We start from the raw sequence: 20,762 nt of genomic DNA, 5'->3' as shown, positions 1-20,762 counted from the left end.
GTTTGTATTTTAATTCTTCAATGTGTTTAAACTTCATAAACTTCAGTCTTCAGTGATCCTTTGTCACACTGAGTTCCTTTTTTTGCAGGAACGCTGAAAACTCTGGTCCCTGCTGCTTGTCCCTGAAAAGTGACAGTTCCAAAGGTTTAGGGGTCAGCTTCAGAGAGGCTCCTGGACACCTGAGGTAGAGAAGAATTGAAACAGATCCTATGAACACTTGGATTGTTTGAGCAAATAGTTTGTGAATTATGATCCAGAACAAGTGAAACAAGTGTCTGCTGTCCAAATCATTTCCCTTGTGGATCAGTAAAGTTTGTCAAAGGGTTTTTCACACCGACAGCAGAAGGTGCACAACAAATGTTCCATTCGAACCAAAAGCTCTTCATTTCATTGGTGTGAACACTTCAGGAGGGGCACAATGCACGTTCATACACTGTAAAAAAAAAAAAAAAAAAAAAAAAAGGCATGCAGAATTGCACTTTAAAAAAATCTGTGAAACAGCGAGACCGCGAAAGGTGAACCGTGATATAGCGAGGGACGACTGTACCACTGCACCTACAAACATCTGACTTATTCTGATTTACTGTCCACAGATCGGAGCAGAGTCCAAAGCCGCCGACACAAGATCCTCAGGCTCAGCTGGACTTCATCTTACCTCAACCCAGTGAAAGACTCAGGAGGCATCTGCAGCAGAGGTTCAGTCGTGTGTTTGAGGGCGTGACTCAAGCAGGAAGCCCCGCCCCCCTAAACCAGATCTACACAGAGCTCTACATCACAGAGGGAGGGACCGCAGGAGTCAACCAAGAACATGAGGTCATCAGCATCGAGAACTTCTCCATGAAACCAGCAGAAACGACAATCACATGTGAAGACATGTTTAAAGGGCCTCCTGACTCACAGGGGCCAATCAGGACGGTGCTGACGAAGGGCGTGGCCGGCATCGGGAAAACAGTGCTGACTCAGAAGTTGAGTCTGGACTGGGCTGAAGGCCGGGCCCACCAGGACCTCCAGCTGCTGTTCCCGTTCACTTTCAGAGAGCTCAATGTGCTCAGAGTCACAGTTCAGCCTGGTGGAGCTGCTGCACCACTTCTTCAGTCCATCCAAAGATCTCTGCAGCTTTGAAGACCTCCAGGTGCTCTTCATCTTTGACGGTCTGGACGAGTGCAGACTTCCTCTGGACTTCGGCCGAACCCGGGTCCTGAGCGACCCCACAGAGTCCACCTCAGTGCACGTGCTGCTGGTGAACCTCATCAGGGGGAGCCTGCTTCCCTCCGCTCGCCTCTGGATAACCACACGACCCGCCGCGGCCAATCAGATCCCTGCTGAGTGCGTCTCCATGGTGACAGAGGTCAGAGGGTTCACCGACCCACAGAAGGAGCAGTACTTCAGGAAGAGGTTCAGAGATGAACACAAGTCCACAGACGTCATCTCCCACATCAAGACTTCTCGCAGCCTCCACATCATGTGTCACCTCCCGATCTTCTGCTGGATCCTCTCCACAGTCCTGGAGAACATTATGAGAGAAATGCCTGAAGTTCTGCCCAAGACTCTGACCAACCTATACATCCACTTCCTGAAGGTCCAGATTAAACAGAAGAACGTCAAATACAAGAGAGAACCTGAGGCAGGACTGGCCTGGACTCCAGAGACCAGGGAGATGGTGAAGTCTCTGGGGAAATTGGCCTTTGAGCAGCTGCAGAAAGGAAACCTGATCTTCTACGAGAGTGACCTGAGCGAGTGTGGGCTGGACGCTGCAGCGGCCTCAGTGTACTCCGGAGTGTTCACACAGATCTTTAGAGAGGAGCCAGGCCTGTACCAGGACAAGGTCTACTGCTTCATCCATCTGAGTGTGCAGGAGTTTCTGGCGGCTCTTCACGTCCATCAGACCTTCTTCAGCTCTGGAGTGGACCTTCTGTCCTCACCTCACTCCTCTGAGAGTCCAGACCCTGAGGCAGACTTCTACCGCTCTGCTGTGGACCAGACCTTACAGAGTCCAAACGGACACCTGGACCTGTTCCTGCGCTTCCTCCTGGGGCTGTCTCTGCCGACCAATCAGAGGCTGCTGCAGGGTCTGCTGACTCACACAGGAAGTGACCGGGACAATCAGGAGACAGTGGAATACATCAAGGAGAAGCTCAATGGAGGTGTGTCTGCAGAGAGGAGCATGAACCTGTTCCACTGCCTCTACGAACTCCATGACCGCAGCCTGGTGGAGGAGGTCCAGAGCTTCATGAGAAGAGGCTGGCTGTGTGAGATCCCTCTGACTCATGCGGACTGGTCGGCTGTGGCCTTCCTCTTACTGTCCTCAGACTCAGACCTGGACGAGTTTGACCTGAGGAAATATGGCTGTTCAGAACGAGCTCTTCGGCAGCTGCTGCTGGTGATCAAAACCTCCACCACGTCCATGTCAGTACCAGGATTTTAATTCACAGTTCAAATTGAGTCAACACCAAACTGTGAAATGAAATGAAAGTTTTCTCTCCTCAGTCTGTCCAGCTGTAACCTGACGGAGCTCAGCTGTGCTCCTCTGGCCTCAGTCCTCAGCTCCTCCAGTCTCACACATCTGGATCTCAGTAACAACGACCTCCAGGACTCAGGAGTGGAGCTGCTGTGTTCTGGGCTGAAGAGCGCCCCCTGCAGACTGGAGACGCTCAGGTGAGGTGGTCTGTAATGGTCTAATACTGTCCCATTGTGTCCACATTAATCCCTGCTGCTGTGTCTTTAGTCTGTCTGGATGTCTGGTGTCAGAGAGCGGCGGCGCTGCTCTGGCCTCAGCTCTGAGCTCCGTCCCCTCCCACCTCAGAGAGTTCGACCTGAGCTACAACCATCCAGGACCCTCAGCAAAGCTCCTGAGCGCTCTACAGGACCAGCGCCCCCTGCTGTCTGTCAGGTGAGACCACACTGCCCAGTCACACCCACAATCAAAGGTTTGATAGTTTAGAGTTTAGAGTTTAATGTCGTAAGTGTCTGTGTGTTTCAGGTTGGATCCTGCAGGAGAACAGTGGATGGTTCCGGGTCTGAGGAAGTGTGAGTTCTGTCTTACATTTGTTTGTAGTCACACTTTAGTCCAGTTAAAACAGATCAGAGTTTGTTTCCAAGTTGTTCATAAATCTGATCCAAACAAAAAAACTAAGTTGTAAGAAAACTACAGCTGTTTTTGTTGTGCTTAGAAAGGATTCTGTAGGTCCTGTTCATGTTCTACAATTTGATGATTTCATATTTTCAGGTGGAGATATTTTTAAGCCTCCCAAACCTGCCATATTATTTTTAAGAGGTTGAATTTTTTTTAACCAGGGCTGGTCCTTCCATATCAGCAAACAAAGGCCTCGTCCACACTAGTTCGTATTCGAGTCGTTTTGGTTGTGGGTGCAGTGTTCGTTCACACTGATCCTACGGAAAATGGCCCCAGAGACGGAACGATCTGGTGTCTTCAGCTCCCACGAATTCATGTTGGTCCAGATCTGATCCTTGACTGTGTGGACGCCTGAAAACACTGATACTCTGATGCAGGAGCTCGAGTCACGTCCTTATTGGACCACGTCACTGTGACTCGCTCCTTCTGATTCTCTGGGTTCGTGACATCGATCATGTGACCCTATTGTGGAAAACAGTTTAAACAAACCAGAGACAAACGGGAAACAGCAGAGCTAGAACTACTTGCAAGTAAATGGTCCACGAAAAGACTGTTTTTATGTTTGCCATCTTCCTCGGCTCAAAATCGGCTGCTGCAACTTACTAGTGTTTCAGGTGGTTTTGCGTTTAAGGGCGAAGTAGAGTTCTATAGAGCTCCGGACCCCACGTGACTCACGATGGGCGGGCCGCCATTTTGGCAGTAAAAATGGATAGCGCCACCGCTGAAGCTTTCAAGCCATCGGAGACTCACTTTAATTCACAAGACATTGAGCTTCAGATCAAAATGAAATGGATTAAACATTGACCGTATAATGCCCCGGGGGTGTTTTTTAAAAATATTTCCGCTGAAGAAGACGTCCCAGATCCGCAGTACATCGCCAAATGAACCAAAATTGGTCCGATTGACATGCCTCTGTTTCCTGGTAGAACAGCGATACCTCCAATTATCAACACAGATGTTCCCTGTTAAGACCACGGGACATCCTCATCTCAAGAGTCATCATGAACTCGTAAAACACAAAAGCACAGGTAACAGCAGCAGCAACAGCGATAAAGAGGAGCACTAACCGGTCACCGCAGCTCAGATCCCTCAGGACGGGGTCTGCGGTCTGGTCCTTGGTCCGGAGGCTCCGTCCTCCATGTGCTGGTTCCAGACGGTAGCGAGCAAGACCAGTGCTTGATGGACTGGGTCTGAGCTGTTCCGTGTCATCGTCTGCACGCTGGTTCCGTGCAGGAAAAGCGAGAATGCACTGTGGACTACAGGTCTGGACAGTTCACTCCGGCGGTCAAGAACTGCGGCTGGTTCCGAGGTGATGCAAAGCATCCGGACAGAAGCGTGAATAGTTTGGTGGGTTATATGTTGTTCTGAGCGTCCGACCTCCGCGATCTTGGTTCCTGGGGAACGTTCTTGTCAGTCCAAGGCTCCTGACACCACTCCCCGCTGTAGCTCCTCTGAGCCCGGCCTGAACCGGAGCTTCTCCCGCTGGTTCAGGACTCTGGTTTGGATCTAGTCCGACTGTAGCATTTCTCACACTAGGCTAAAAGCAGGACATTTTTAAAGTTGAATCAATTGAATAAGCTATTGCCTATTTCCATAAAATTATTTGGTTAATTATAAGCCTAAAATAACAAATGCTGTTTGCTACTTTGGAGCCACACGTTCGCACATTGGTTCTTGCTCTGATCTTTGTGTATTACTTATCTGTATTGGAAAATTGTTGGCAAAATAATTCGGAAATGAATCGCGGCTGCGTCTGGAGAACAATCTGTTATTGCGCTGGAGTCGTACAGTGCGAGTCTGCCGATCTGCCGATTACTGCCAAAATGGCGACACCTTGTGCCTGATGAGCCGGTATGACGTCAGCGCCCGGAGCTCTATAGGTCTGTGTGTACAACCTGCAGATGTATAAAAGTTTCACATGAACCATCTCCAAGGCGACAGAAACACAGAACAGACTCACCATCAGCAGAACACCCCTCTGTCACAGAAAGAACACTCATATTCCCAGTGTTGGGGAGTAACAGATTACATGTACCGGAGTTATGTAATCAGAGTACAAATGATGAGTAACTGTATTCAGTTACAGTTACAGTTACAGTTTCAGTGAGTGGTAATTGGATTACAGTTACTTGGTTGAAATAAATGGATTACATTGCGGTATTTTCCTGTTTTCACACTTTGGGCTATTCCCTTTTTTGTTGTTTTTTTGTTGCACTAAACCAGGTCTAAAACCAGGTCTAAACCAGTTCCAAACCAGGTCTAAACCAGGTCTAAAACAGGATTTAACAGGATTAAACCATGCATTCTATCAATAATATTTTTAATACCTTAAGGAAAGTCTGGGTTTTTTACTGTCTTTTAGCAAAATAAAATCTTATGTGAAGATTTCCTCATCTTTGTTTCTGTGCAGCAAATCAAGTAATCCAAAGTATTCAGATTACATTACTCACTTTAAGTAATTTAATGGATTACGTTACAAACTACATTTTGGTGTATGTAATCTGTAATCTGTAGGGGAATACATTTTAAAAGTAAACTTCCCAACATTGCATATTCCACTGAGTCGTGTCCTTTAGTCCGACAGAAGCTGAACCGCATCAGCGTAAAAGAAGCGAGCTGTTTTTTTGAGCACTTGGTTTATGCAAAAGAGTCATGTGGTTTTAAGTTTCATTTCTGTAAAACGTAAACAAATATGCTCAAAACTGTGTGGATAGAGAAGACCTGCGGACACAGAAATGACGTGTCTGGACGCAAATCATTTCCGACACGGTGATACGGTGATTCGTTTCAGTGTGAACTTAACCTAAACTGCTGCATAGGGCCCCAAAGCCTTTAGGTGGCCCCTGAGAGCGACTCCCACACCTCATGTCCAGAACTGTTACTGAATCCCCCAAATCACCACTCAACTTCAGCACTCTGTGAAACCTCTGTGAGAAACTGATTTTACTTTAGTTTATTTTTTCTGACTAAGAGGATATTGAACATTGAGTCAGGTTTTGTTTTACGAGAACAGGCCAAGTAACGACGGAGATATGAACCATAAACCAGGACAAAATACTTTATAATAACTACACCTTATTTAGCCTTAATAAAGCATGAACAAAGACTTAATTAATAATGAACAAAGACTTAATAATGATTCACGCTTAGTAAGTCCTTAATTACTACCTTAATTAGCACTTGCACTTAATTTTCCTGTGCTGTAAATAGTTAATCATAATTATTTCATACTTAATTACTCATGAACTAACCATTTGAGCATTTATTAATCATTAATAAAGTATGAGAGAATGATTTACTAATAATGCAATGATCATTCAGGCAGCTGTTATCTGTTAAGTCTTTTTGAGAGCTTTTCTAAAATGAAGATGAATTATGCTTTATTAAGCATTTACTAAGCGTGAATCATTATTAATTAAATCTTTGTTCATTATTAATTAAGTCTTTGTTCATGCTTTATTAAGGCTAAATAAGGTGTAGTTATTATTAGAGCTGGTATCATTAAGAAGTTGCAGATACGATACATACCTCGATACAAAGGCCACGATACGATACATATTTCGATACGGTGCACTTTCGATTCATTACAATATATTTCAAATCGATTCGATACAGTTCAATAAAAATAAAGGCTAAATCATGTCTGTGATACTAAAAGTCTTTGTTCAACCACTTTTTGTGCAAAGTTCATATGAAACACAAAGATTTTATTCATTAAAACAGTGAAAATGTCAAATGTCTTGCATAAAAAAGTTTCTTTCCTCTAAACAAGCACCAAAACTGTAGCACTGTAACAAAATAATTTAGTAAAATATGCCAAAAAATACTCTTGGTGATATATTGATACAGCAGCCCACGATATCGATACTGTATCATCACATTAAGCGATACGATATATCGATATTTCAATATTTTTGCACACCCCTAGTTATTATAAAGTTTTATCATATATATCTATTCCACCACAGATTTCTGACTTCAGTTTTGCACCAGAGGGATTCTAGAATGTTCTTCTGTTGTCGCATGAACTCAAACTGTTGTTGTGGATTTGATTTTAACCAATCAAGTGGAGCCACTTCTATGTTACAATTTGTTTTTGATGTTTGTTTCCTTCAGATTTGTGTGACGTGTCTCTGGATCCAAACTCAGCTCACAGGAGACTCGTGGTGTCTGCAGACAGACTCACAGTGACACATGAGGAGGACGAGGAGCAGGAGGAAGAGCAGAGTCCAGATCATGAGGACAGGTTCCTCCTCTGGCCTCAGGTCCTGAGCTCGTCTGGCCTGAGGGGGCGCTGTTTCTGGGAGGTGCAGTGGAGGGGCTGGGTGGACGTGGCAGTGACGTACAGACCCACAGGAGACACAGAGGAGAAGTTTGGACAGAGTCATCAGTCCTGGAGTCTGAGGATTAATGACACAGGGTTCTACGCGTGTCACGACAACACAGAGACCTTGGCCATGTCCCACAGCTCAGATGAGACGGCCGTGTCCTCAGATAAAATAGGCGGGGCTTCGGGCGGCGTGGGCGTGTACCTGGACTCGGAGGCTGGCTCTCTGTCCTTCTACAGGGTCTTCTCTGAAGGAGGACTGTTCCATCTCCACACCTTCAGCTCCACCTTCACAGAGCCGCTGTGTCCGGGGTTCGGCCTGAGCGCTCCAGGCTCCTCTGTGTCTCTGATAAACTGAACATGTCATTCGTTGTTTTGCCGGTGGTGTTAGTCCACTTAATTTAGTGATCTATTCTGAGCTTTTAAACATGTTATAGTTGTTTCCCTTCACACTGATCCTCTGCACAGAGAGTGATACATGCATGTTTGAGTCTTTAATCTCCTGTATTTAAGTGTGAAGTTACATTTCTATTTTTCTTATATATGTGTATGGTTCAGCAGCATCGTGTAGTCAGTTTTGCACAAATAAAAAAACAGTAGAGTAATGTGCAGCAGACAGGAGCAGACAGTGTGTGGCTCTTTGTTGTGATGAGAGCAAAATCATTTTTTAAAAGTTGTTTTAGATCAATATTGCAATTTAAAGTGATAACAAAATGACCCATGTGTGTTATAGATTATTATGGAAGCCCTGAGAGGCAAGAGAGAGAGAGAAAAAAGAGGCAGGTCATTTGGGCTCTATTTTCTAAGTGTGTTTTTTTTTCACCAAGTCACCAAAAAAACAACAACCAAGTGTTTTTCCAGTATGTTACTGTAAATACCAAACTTCAGTGCCGGTGGACCAGTGGAAGATTAGCTCATGGTGTTAGGACGTGGGCAGCTGAGAAAAATTATAGCTTTTTTTATTTTTAATTTTTTTGTGGAAACCGAACCGTCTCTTCACTGAGAGGCTCCTGGCCAAGTGTTCATGATGAAGCTGTAAACATGCAACTCTAATGCAAATATTGTTTTATACGTTTAAGCCAAAAATAAACTAAAATAAAAGCATGTTTGTGTGTGTGTGTTTATTGTTTACTCTGAGTGGACTTGTATCTGTGATGGAAATGTATATAATGGAAAGATTTGTCTCAGTGTTTCTTTGTGTAAATGAATGTGAGTTCCACTTTAGACTCAGAGCATCATGAACATGTGTAAATGTAACAGGAGTAATGGTATCATCCTCTGCTACTTTAATGGGTGTGGTTTTTCATTGTGTTGTTTTTTTGTTTTTTTTTTGGAATGGGTCAATGGCCACATCATTGGCAGCTGGGGGCCTGTAGACCTTCTCTCTCTCTTCCACCTGGTTGTCGTCTGTTCGTGGATGCAGTAAATATATTGAAGGGGTTAAGGTTAAATTGGTTTTAACTCGTTTCATTTAGTTTTAATCGTTCTCTCTCACACCTGCTTATCCTTTGTTCGGAAGGTGGGAAGTTTGAAGACTTATCGGCAGTGTTGGGGAGTAACAGATTACATGTACCAGAGTTATGTAATCAGAGTACAAATTATGAGTAACTGTATTCAGTTACAGTTACTGTTTCAGTGAGTGGTAATTGGATTACAGTTACTTTGTTGAAATAAATGGATTACACGGCGGGATTTTCCTGTTTTCACATTTTGAGCTAAACCAGGACTAAAACCATTACTAAACCAGGAATGAACCGTGAACTGTGTGTGTGTGTGTGTGTGTGTGTGTATATATATATATATATATATATATATATATATATATATATATATATATATATATATATATATATATATATATATATACACATAATGTTTGTTGTTTGTATGTAACGTGTATTTCTGTATAAATCCTCAGAGCTCAGATGTTCTGGAGATGGAGAGAAGGTCTGAGGTTGGAGGGACATGCTGCTGTTGGTGTCTGATCAGTGCAGGTCTAGACCTCGTCCATATCTACTGAAACAAAACTAAACCTTTCTCTGTATTCCAAAAACTCATCGAGCTTCACAAATGGATTAATTATTTATCATCAAGAGATATATCATTTTTTCCACACACTGACTCGTGTTTGGCCTGGAGAAGAGGCTCTTCTCCTGCTTTTTTTTTTTTTTTTTTTTTTTTTTTTTACAAATGCCAGGACTTTTAGATTACACCAGGTCTAAACCAGGTCTAAACCAGGACTAAACCAGGACTGAACCAGGACTGAACCAGAACCAGGACTAAACCAGGACTGAACCAGGACTGAACCAGGACAGAACCAGGACTGAACCAGGACTGAACCAGGACTAAACCAGGACTGAACCAGGACAGAACCAGGACTAAACCAGGACTAAACCAGGACAGAACCAGGACTAAACCAGGACCGAACCAGGACTGAACCAGGACTGAACCAGGACTAAACCAGGACTAAACCAGGACTAAACCAGAAACACAGTGTAATAAAAACACTAAAGTCTCTCTCAGTCTGGTCCACGTCTAGTATATTTCTCCCGTTCGTCGTTCATTTGATTCTCCTGATCCGCCTGGAAAACTCCAGAACGTTAAAGGTTGTATGGAGGATTTTTTTGTTTTTGTTTCAAATTGTCAGTGAAAGTTTAAAATACCATTACAGAGACGCAGCAGCTTTGGAATTATGACGACCAAAAAAAAAGAATGAAAATCTACCAACTGAGGATGTAGTGAGGCCAGATAAACATCAGCCAATAGAAAACAAGGCTGCCTCATTTTCTATTGGCTGTCAGGTTGTCAATCAAAGTGACTCGTCGGCGCGCGATCTTCATTCTTTTTTTTTTTTGGTCATCATAATTCCAAGGCTGCTGCGTCTCTGTAATGGTATTTTAAACTTTCACTGACAATTTGAAACAAAAAAAATCCTCCATACAACCTTTAAAACCCGGTGCAGGACTCCGACTCACAACCACTGAGGTTCTGAAGAAATAAAGCAAGAGACGAGGGTGAGACTGATAAACGTTTTATTGTTGAGGTCGTAGCTGTTGACATGCAGCTGAGCCAAACACGGACGGGGGCGGGGCTTAGAGGTAGAGAGGGAGGAGCTTATGCATATACGGGGGCGGGACTAAGAGGTAGGAACAGGAAGTGAGGTAGGGGCCTTCTCCACCGTCCTTAGAAAAAACTCGTCGTAGATCTTGCATTAATTTAGTATTTTTGACCCTGTTTTTAACCAGCGTTCTTAACCTTAAATGTTTAAAGTTCATTTTTATCATATTTAAAGGGCAAGTTTTAAAATACAATATTTTCTATGTTCTAAAATCGTTTCCTCGTCACAAAAACCTGGAGTTGGGTTTTGTTTCATTCACACACATTTAACACCCCGTTCCACCTTGTGATGTCATGAGGTTACACAGAAAACAGAGGAACCAAGTCGTTGTTTTTGGGAGCCTTAAGTCTTTGACCTCGAGTCCGAGTCAAGTCCCAAGTCAAACGCAAACACAGGCAAGTCCAAGTCGAGTCTCAAGTCACTGGAGCATAAATCCAAGTCAAGTCCAAGTCGAGTCTCGAGTCACTGGTCCATAAGTCCAAGTCAAGTCCAAGTCAAGTCTCGAGTCGCTGGTCCATAAATCCAAGTCAAATCCAAGTCGGGTCCAAGTCGAGTCTCGAGTCACTGGCCCATAAATCCAAGTCGAGTCCAAGTCGAGTCTCGAGTCACCGGCCCATAAATCCAAGTCGAGTCTCGAGTCACTTTGGAAAATCAATCTGTACCTCGTATCCATTTTTTACTCTTGTCAATGATGTTTACTGGGTCCATCAAGCCTCTGAAGTTTAGTGTCTGCAGAAGATTTAAATCTGAGATGAAAAATCTGTTTCTCTTTAATAACATCAAAAATAATTCATTTAGCCCAATAGTATCAATGCAAGTTAAATATAAATATGAACATTGTGGATCATTTGGTTCAGTTTTATGTCTCTGTCACCATTAGTTTCTGAGATGTAGCAAACATCTGATTTCTTTGGGACTTCAAGGACCTTAAACAAGCAATTATTATAAAAAAAATAAAAAAATAAATAATAATAATAATGATAATAATTATTATTATTAATAATAATAATAAAAAAAATATATATATATATATATATATATATATATATATATATTATTTTTTTTATCTAAAAACAAACAAAAAACAAAAGCATTATTTTTAAGTTATTTGAGAAAAACTGATTTTTCTGCCAGATTCTCATGGACACTGTTAGGATGGAACTTAAGAGTCTTGGTGAACCCAGTAGATTTTATTCAGTTGGGCAAATATTCCACAGATTTTCTTTTATTTGGTTTTGTCACATTTTAAAGTTGGGGACAAGTTGAATTTCTGACATTTGGGCCAAATGATGCAGCCTAAAAAATCTGATTTGGGTCACTTCAGGCTGCAGTCTGAGCGGAGCCTTAGTCTATTTTATCAAGTCAAGTCCAAGTCACAACTTGCAGGTCCCACTTCTGCCTGGAAGTGCTCCACCGTGTTTTTAAACTCCACACACCTTCACTAGAATCTCTGGATAATTTCAACCCCGGAATCGCCATTTTCTACTGATTTAAAGGTGAAAAACATGAAAACTCCCGCTTCATGACATCACAAAGAGGAAAAGAGCGTTTGGAGCTTTGGAGATGTAAACAGACGAATAATAAAGTGTTACTCAAACATGTGAATGAAACAAAAACAAAACTCCAGCTCTGTTCTCGAGTAACAACATTATAACCCGTCTTAACCCTCACAAGAATCCACTTTGCGTAATACAGAACCTTTATCGTGTCTTCAGATCGTCCAGTTTTTGCGTAAATTTCACTCCGATGCGTTTAAGAGACACTGCACCTCAGCCGGACACCAGGGGGCGCCGTGCTCTTCCCAGTTTGATTCAAAGTTTGTTCAAAGACACAGTATATTCTGAGGTTCTGGAGTCTCAGCAGGACTTTACATTCAAGACACAACGGAAGAACAGACTGAAGGGGGGATATCAGGTAGGACATTGGCACAAAATGACCAAGAAATCTGTTTACATTTATAATAACTTCAGGCTTATGTGTAGAGTAAGAAACATTGCAGAGAGATCAGTCAGAATGAGAGAAAATGACAAAAAAGTAAATTACAGTTTGCTCTTTCAAAGGTATGGAAACCCTGAGCGGCAAGCAAAAAAAGAAAAAAGAAAAAAAAAGAAACATGAAATTTGGACTCAATTTTTTTTTCATTAACAGCTCCCAAAGAAAAAAAAATAAAATAAAATTCTTGCCCTTTTTTTTTTTTTTTTTTGCACCAACAACTCAAAAAAAAACCCCAAAACATATTTATATTCAAATTCATACATATTCACCTGTGCTGAACTTTGGTGTTTGATTTTCAATTTTTTGTTTTCATCAAACACATCAACAGTATAATAAAAAAAATAAAAATAAAATAAAAATACTGCTGGTACACAAAAAAAAGCCCAAATTATTTTTTTTCCCCCACCAACAACTCAATAAAAAAATAAAATAAATAAAAATAAATAAATAAATAAAATCATAAAAAATTATATTCATCATCCGGGAAAACTCTTGCTCTGGAGTGTTTGATTTTAGATTTTGTTTTGTTTTTTTCATCAGCCACATCACCAGTAAAAAACAAAACAAAAAACTGTTGGTACAAAAAAAAGAAAAAAGACTTAGAAAATGGAGCCCAATTTTGCACCAGCAACTCAAAAAAATAAATAAATAATACAATTATTATTATTATTAATAATAATAATAATAACAATATACTGGGAAAATACTTGATTTTAGATTTTTTTTTTTTTTTTTTTTTTTTTTTTTTTGCTCTGGAGTGTTTGATTTTAGATTTTGTTTTGTTTTTTTTTCATCAGCCACATCAACAGTAAAAACTAAAAACTGTTGGTACAAATAAATAAATAAATAAAAAGACTTAGAAAATGGAGCCCAATTTTGCACCAACAACTCAAAAAAATAAAATAAAATAAATTAATAATAATAATATATACTGGGAAGATACTTGAAAAGGCTCTGTGTGTTTGATTTTAGATTTTTACCCCCCTTAGCCACATCAAGAGTAAAAAAAAAAATAATAATTGTTGGCACAAAAAACAATAAATTTGAAAAGACAAAACTTAGAAAATGGAGCCCAAATTACTTCTTTTTTTTTTTTTCCTTGTGCTGCTCAGGGCTTCCGTACAAAGGGCCTGTACCTATACTTAACACATTCTCGTCAAGATACAACCTACGCAGAGTCACCTTTTTCCTTTTTTCATCCAATCAGACACGTCGTTAATAAAAATCGTGTGAATTCTGCGTCATGGTGCGTTTTCAAAAGGAGTAAAAAAAAAGTTTAAAGGTCCTACATTACACAAAACCACATCGAAAACAGACCTGGAGTTGTGTTTTGTTTCATTCACATGTTTGGGTAACGCTTGGTCTGTCTACATCTCCAAAGCTCAAAACGCTCTGTTCCACCTCGTGATGTCATGAAGCGGGAGTTTTCAAGTGAACAGCTCCTTTTAGCTTTACTTCTGTAGAGAACCAGGAAGACGTTTGGAAACATGTGACTTCCTTTGGGCTCCTTTCTCGGTCGTAAATCTGACAAAATCGAGAGAAAAGAAAAAAAGATGAGGGTGCCAAATTCCAGATGATTCCAAACAGCTCGTACGTCTGCCGTCTTCATTTTACCAACGATCACACTCGGTCGGAACTACACCGGAATTTTTCATCGCGTGTTTCCAAACGTTGTCCTGGTTTGTGACGTGAGCGTGAATCGAGCCTTTTGGCAATTCCAGGACTGAAATAATCCGCACGATTCTAGTGAAGGTGTGTGGAGTTTAAAAAGACAAGTTTGGAGTTTTTAATTTGATAGAAGAACTCAATCTAAATGTGAAGGTTTTCTGCATTAAATGTGTGAATGAAACAAAAAAAAAACACAACTCCAGGTCTGTTTGTGATGAGGAAACACAACATTATAACAACACAGATCAGAAAGGACTAATGGTTTCTCTCAGCTCCAGCTCAAACTGTTCGACCAAATCTCAGGGTTTAAAAGTTCACAGCTCAAGATTCACGATCTCAAATTGTACGAACGACGTCAACAGAGCGAAACCCTCACGAGAGGCGACTGGATTTCAAACAGGTTTGATTTTCTTGCGACCGACGATTGCCGATCAGCAGCTGGTCATGAGGTATTACCATATTTTTCGGACTATCAGGCGTCTCTCGTTTATTGTCATACATAAGACAGCGGATTATAAGGCGCATTAAGAGAAACAAACAGAGGACACTTGAGACTGATCCTTTAGCCCAGGCGTCCACGATCCATCGGCAGATCGTGGCGTAATACATGCATCACGAATTTTCGGACTTTCGGGAAGGATTCTCCAAAAAAGTGATCATCAAACCTCCATGTTTGTTTTCCCAGTGGGATGTGTCTATTGTCAAAGTCGATCTTTTCAAGTCTTTTGAACCATATCACTTTTGTTTCTGGTTCTGATATTGTCATATTTTAGTTTTGGGATTCGGACGTCGTAATTGTGTGGTTGTTGGATCCTAACAGCAGGAAAACGGCTCGAGAAATGGGTTTTGGAAGTTTGTGAAAGTCCATAAATGCAAAAGTGAATCAGATGTGTGTGACTCAAACCTCCGTTCAAACTGTTTCTCTTCCCAACGGAATTGAAAAATAGTGAAAGGTGAAGGTGATGGGCAGGATTGATCCACAGGAAGAACCAAAAAGGAAACATTTGTCTGACTAAGAAATCATCCCAAGTTTGTAGTGAACATTTTGTATGTGGAGAGACGACAAAACAAAGTTTGATGCTCACTTTTTCAGAAAATCCTTCCCAATATGCACTGTGTGATGACCAAAAGTCCGGAATTCGTGATGCATGTATTCGTCTGGCGTTGTCTCTCTGTCTTGGTGAATGTGTTTTATGAATGTGAATGTGGGTGGAAAATTTAAGTGTGTTTTTTTATTTCCTACGAGGACGACTCAAATATCCACTGAGTAATAATGTGTTTAATGCAACTTTGTGCACATTTGTTTATGTTTTACTGAAACAAACCTTAAAACCACGTGGCTCATTTGCATAAAATATAAGTGCTCGCTCCTTGTGCGCTGATGCGGTTCAGCTTCTGTCAGACTAAAGGACACGACTAAGCGAGGTTCCTGACTTCAGTAGTCGTAATGCTCCGACAATCCGTCAAGCGATGCGGCTTTGTAGTTTACCAAAGTCATACTAAAACATTTTGACAGATTTTTGAGCATCGTGTACCACAGAAAACCAGTTCGAGGTCAATAAACACAACCAGAATTAATACATAACACACTTTTTGAGGGTCAATTTTTGAGAAAATGAAAGATTTTAAGTGCACCTTATAGTCAAAAAAATATGGTAATCTGTTTACTACACGAAGCGCGATGCATGATTAAGCCAAAACCGATTCGGCCCGATTCGAAAAACAAAAACATATCCATATTCACCTGTGCTGAACTTTGGTGTTTAAACTAATATACAAAACACTTAGGCTCTGGAGTGTTTGATTTTTGATTTTTTGTTTTCATCAAACACATCACCAGAACAAAAAAAAAAAAAAGACTTAGAAAATGGAGCCCAAATTACAACTCAACATTAATACATAAGGCGCACTGTCGATTTTTGAGAAAATTAAGAATTTCAAATGCGCCTTATAGTCCGAAAAATACGGTAATCTATTCTCGTTACTCCATGTTTACTACACGAAGCACGACGCATGATTAAGCCAAAACTTGGCCCGATCTGAAAAACACATATGATGTCACACGAGTGAAAAATCGGCTCAAAAAAGGCCAAAAATCGCAGAGTGTACGTCCGGCTTAAGAGTGCAAACTAAACAAACTCACAATTCAAACTAAAACTCGTTCCTGACTCTTGCAATCAGGTACAGGCCCTTGAAGCATCAGTGAAATTAAACGGGGGTGTTTCACTTTTATGAGGTATTAACGGCAAACACACGACACAGATCACCATGTCACCTTTGCTCCCCGCGCTAAGCCACTCCCCCTTCAGAGCGTCCTACCAAACGGAAACTCCTGCACGTCGCGTCGGGTTTGAGAAGCTGTCGCGTACAGTTTCGTATCACATTTTTTTTGTCTATTCGTGGAGAACCGTCGCTTGTGGGAGGAGCCTCGTACCGAATATCACCGCTAAACGTAGGGAGGGTTTGAATAATGCCCGGGAGAGATCGCTAAATGACTCAAACATGCATGGATGGCAGCTAAAATCTCTTCAGGCATGTTTTTGACGAGAGAACAAAGGTGTAAACATGGTAGAAAGCTTAAAAAATTACCCCCTTTTTAACCAAAAACAAGCGAAAATTGCAAAAATGTAAAAAAATAAATGATATTACAGTAAAACTTGAGACATTCCTATTACATAGAACAGGGTACAGATAGACAGGCAGGTAGCTTGTGTTTTTTACAGGTAGCATTTTTAAGTACAGCGCCGTTTGTTGCCTTTACAATCTTTTGGTTTAAAACAGTCTGTAATGCATCAGCCCCAAAGCCAGGGGGCGCTCTGACTGAGCTCGCGCTCTCCACGGCGGTCGTTTTGAGAGAGACCTGATGCAACCTTAAACCTTAAACCTCCCCGATATATGCGCCCTGGATTTATTTACACAAATGTTAATGTTATAATACGTGGTTTATTCTGTAAAGCGGAACTCAGGAGCTCGTTTTCCCCTCAGCGTTGCGCCCCCTGCAGGTCAGAGTAAAGCACTGTCACTTTGTCTTTGTTAAAAAAACAAAACAAAACTGAGGAATAAACCAGTTTCCAGAGGTGGGGCCGACTCTGTTATATTTACTTGAGGAATTTTTTAAAGACATTGTACTAATAGTTTTTTTTGTTTCTAACATTTACCCGTACTCGAGTGTTTTCTTGTTTGAAGTAGAAGTACTCTTACTTGAGTAAAAGTTGATCGGGGTTCGCCGCCTGTTCCGACATCCCTTCATTACGACAGGCCTCTATTTAGACGTGCTGGTTTTCCGACACTTTTTAGTATCGCTTTTCTAACACGTCAGATTTTTTGATTTGGCCAAAAGAAAATAGGAGCCCGTGTCTCCTGTCCCAGCAGATTTATACAAAGTTTTATACAAGAAATGTCACATTTTTGACCAATCTGATCCTTGACAACATAAAGAGAGACTTAAATTGTCATTTGTTTTGGGAAAATACAAAAAATCTGCTTGAAAACGACCAAAACACAATGAAAATGTGACTGTACTGACTCATGAATGATCGCTGCAGAACAGTTTTCCTTAATCACGCACTCGTTTCACAATTTTATTATTACCAACCACCAAAAAACTGGTAATGTCCCTGTTTTTAACTTTGAAATTCTGATCACCCTGTGCCAGACATGTCAAAGTCAGGCCGGGGGGCCAAATTTGGGCTGTGATATAATTATATTTGGCCTCTGAGATCATATCAAACATGTATTAGAGCTGCCGCTGCACACAGATCAACTATAGAGACATGATTTATTTAAAATTTTGTTATTATTTTATATTCTGTTTGTTCTGGATTCAATGTTTAAGCAAAACTATTATTAAACATTTATTTTAATAAGAAAAGATTTTAAATTACATATCTCGAAAGAAGAGAAAAAAAGCAGATATTTGGCTCACAACTTAGTCCCAGTTTTAATTTTGGCCTTTGTGAATTTGAGTTTGACTCTCTTGGTCTAAACTGAATAAATATTTAAATAACGCCACAGACTAAAATAATCTACTATTTTGTTGAATAGAAATTAATTAAAAATATAAATACACAAATACATCTGTCTCTAAAAGCCGACGTGTCTAATGTGTTTAACATGTTGTCAGTGACATTTAGTGATTTTAGCTCGACTCGGTGTAGGAGCAGACGTGCTGCACAGACCTGGACTGATTCATCAAACCGTTTCACTTGGTGGAAACTGTCTGACCTCACAGCATTAGGATCGGTTCACTTGACGGTAGGCGGGTACTGGTGGCAGCGCGCAGTGATACGAGCAGAGAGAAAATAGTGCCAAGCGATTATGAGATCTGACTTTTTTGAGGACGAAGGTTTTGTGATGCAAATGTTTCACTCTTTGGAACACAGATTGTTTTGGGATGAAAAACGCTTTATTTTCATGTCCCCAGCCAACTTGCTCGGACAACTTTCATCAGCACCAAAACCGACCAGGATCTGGGCTCAGCGGACACTGTCGGGGGTATATCAGTGTGGATGTGACACTGCTGACGGGGACGACACAGACTCATGTCAAAAAACCCAAATTATCCCTTTAACCAGTCGCTGCTGTTTGGTCGTGACGTATGTAATGCTCCAAATCCTGTAGGAAGAAGAACAATAACGTCTTTCCCCGAGATAAAATTCACCAAACATTCTCTTTGTTCCGACTTTAAATCCTCGGGGATCTGGGGAATCGTCTTCGTCTACATCCATCTCGATGCTTTGTTTACTGTTGTGCTGTTCCACAAAAGGGACACAGACAGACGCCACCAGTTTGACGTCATGACTTCACAGCTCACAGCTGATTGGCCGGTGCACCGTCTACAACTTCTAAGGTTCTTGCAAACCGTCTAGTGCAGTGGTGCTCACACTTTTTCATCATGTGAGCTACTTACAAAATGACCAAGTCATAAAGATCGACCTAATACAAAGCCAAACAAACTGCACTGAAACACTCTGTGCCCTTTTTTGGACCCTCCCCCACAGTTTGAGAACCTCTTCTTTAAGAGAACTTCCTCTGGCACTTTACACAAAACTGTGAAAAAAGTGAAGGAAGATTTTTAAACCTGTTTTTTAAAGTTCCAAACTGGAGTTTTATTCTTTTCTGGTTTTGCAGTGATATTTACCAGCCTCTGCACGTTTACCAAACCAAACACACATCGTGACAAACACAGATGCATTTGTCACTTTTGTTAGACAAACTTCAGCCAAATGTGGCAGTAGGTCTGTTCTGTAGATCCGCTCTATGCTGTAGACCTGCTTTGTGCCAACACTGGAACACAAATTTAGACTGGTTTTTGCTTCACGTTTGGTCTTGCTCTTCTAATCAGCCGCACTGTGGGAGGGGCTTGTGTTGGCTGTACGCAGGAAGGAGCGAGAGCGTGAAAAGGCGAGGGGCGGCGTGCTGACGTGAGGCAGGTGGACAGGTAGGATGTTTAGGAAGTTGAACCTGCCCTGTGATGCACGCTGGTACACGAGGGCACACGCTGTCGCAGACGAGCCGTGCATAGGGAGCGTGTGTGTTTGTGATGCGCCGTAGAGTCTCCGCGGGTTTCAAATGAGCGCACAGGCTGCACTGAGACGCCCCACACGCTCCTGCACCCGCTACAAGTTTATTACCAACAGCAGTGGCCGGAATGAAATATGATCACACTTGTTGAGTGTCAGACCTCGAGTGAGAGACAAGACCGAGTCCAAACGCGAGTCTGAGACGAGACACGGCGATCTACCCACACGACCTTGGCGATCGACTGGTAGATCGAGATCGACGTATTGAGCACCACTGGTCTAATGTTTTCTGCGAAAACTGTTCTGCAGTTGGTCCATTCGTGATGAACATGAGTCAGTTTAGTCACGGTTTCTTTGTGTTTTGGTCGTTTTTAAGCAGCATTTCTGTATTTTACTGAAACAAATGACAATGTATGTTTCTTTTTACTGTTGGCAGGGATCAGATTGGTCAAAAATAGAGACACCTGGGACATTTCTTGAATAAAACTGGGACAAATCAGAGGTTTTAGATAAATCTGCTGGAACAGGGGACACAGGATTTAAAACTGGGACTACACCCTCCACAACAATCCTCTGCATTCACTAGTTTTCCGTGGAGATCCATCCTTTATAAGAAATACAAAACCCGTGTATCTATCAGTAGAACTCGTGAACGCTGCATAATATTGGACCTTTTCAGTTTGTCGTGGCCCTGAGCTCCTTCCCCACAGCTTCGGTTCGTTAGCGTTGCGGATACTGGGATGTTTCGAGAGAGGAGCGAGTAAAGCACATTTACAGACGGGAGCGACGAGCTGTGGCCAAAACGGAACCCGCGACGTCGCACCGGTTCCGTTTTTCACAACACGGCAAAAAAGGAGAGACATTTGGAGGGAGACCGATCGTCATTTGGAAGTTCACTAGTTTAGAGTGAATTACTGAAAATGCATTTTGACTGATTTAAAGTGAAATTAAACACAAACTAATCCACTTTTTCCACTGCTAAACTGTCTATACGTCTGT

General features: G+C 41.6%; 1 protein-coding gene across 1 annotated transcript; it reads left to right on the top strand.

Annotated features, from left to right (window-relative positions):
* The first annotated feature begins 896 nt into the window (after positions 1 to 896).
* Positions 897 to 8,526, top strand: LOC110159179 (protein NLRC3-like). The gene is made up of 5 exons (XM_055161745.1): positions 897 to 2,406; positions 2,488 to 2,655; positions 2,726 to 2,890; positions 2,981 to 3,027; positions 7,250 to 8,526. Exons 1-5 carry the CDS (start codon positions 1,043 to 1,045, stop codon positions 7,816 to 7,818), a joined length of 2,313 nt encoding a protein of 770 aa, XP_055017720.1. The 5' UTR covers positions 897 to 1,042; the 3' UTR covers positions 7,819 to 8,526.
* Positions 8,527 to 20,762: the final 12,236 nt, after the last annotated feature.

Source organism: Boleophthalmus pectinirostris, unplaced genomic scaffold (assembly GCF_026225935.1).
Source record: "Boleophthalmus pectinirostris isolate CB_2022bp ecotype Guang Dong unplaced genomic scaffold, ASM2622593v1 HiC_scaffold_4, whole genome shotgun sequence".
Taxonomy (NCBI): domain Eukaryota; kingdom Metazoa; phylum Chordata; class Actinopteri; order Gobiiformes; family Gobiidae; genus Boleophthalmus; species Boleophthalmus pectinirostris.
This window is presented reverse-complemented; position numbering and strand designations above follow the sequence as displayed.

Bases quoted from the DNA above. Each gene is read 5' to 3' on its own strand.
- LOC110159179 (XM_055161745.1), top strand. From the start codon at position 1,043: ATGTGCTCAGAGTCACAGTTCAGCCTGGTGGAGCTGCTGCACCACTTC. The intron at 2,407-2,487 runs GTCAGTACCAGG...TTCTCTCCTCAG, and splicing joins AAAACCTCCACCACGTCCAT to TCTGTCCAGCTGTAACCTGA. The intron at 2,891-2,980 runs GTGAGACCACAC...TGTGTGTTTCAG, and splicing joins CGCCCCCTGCTGTCTGTCAG to GTTGGATCCTGCAGGAGAAC.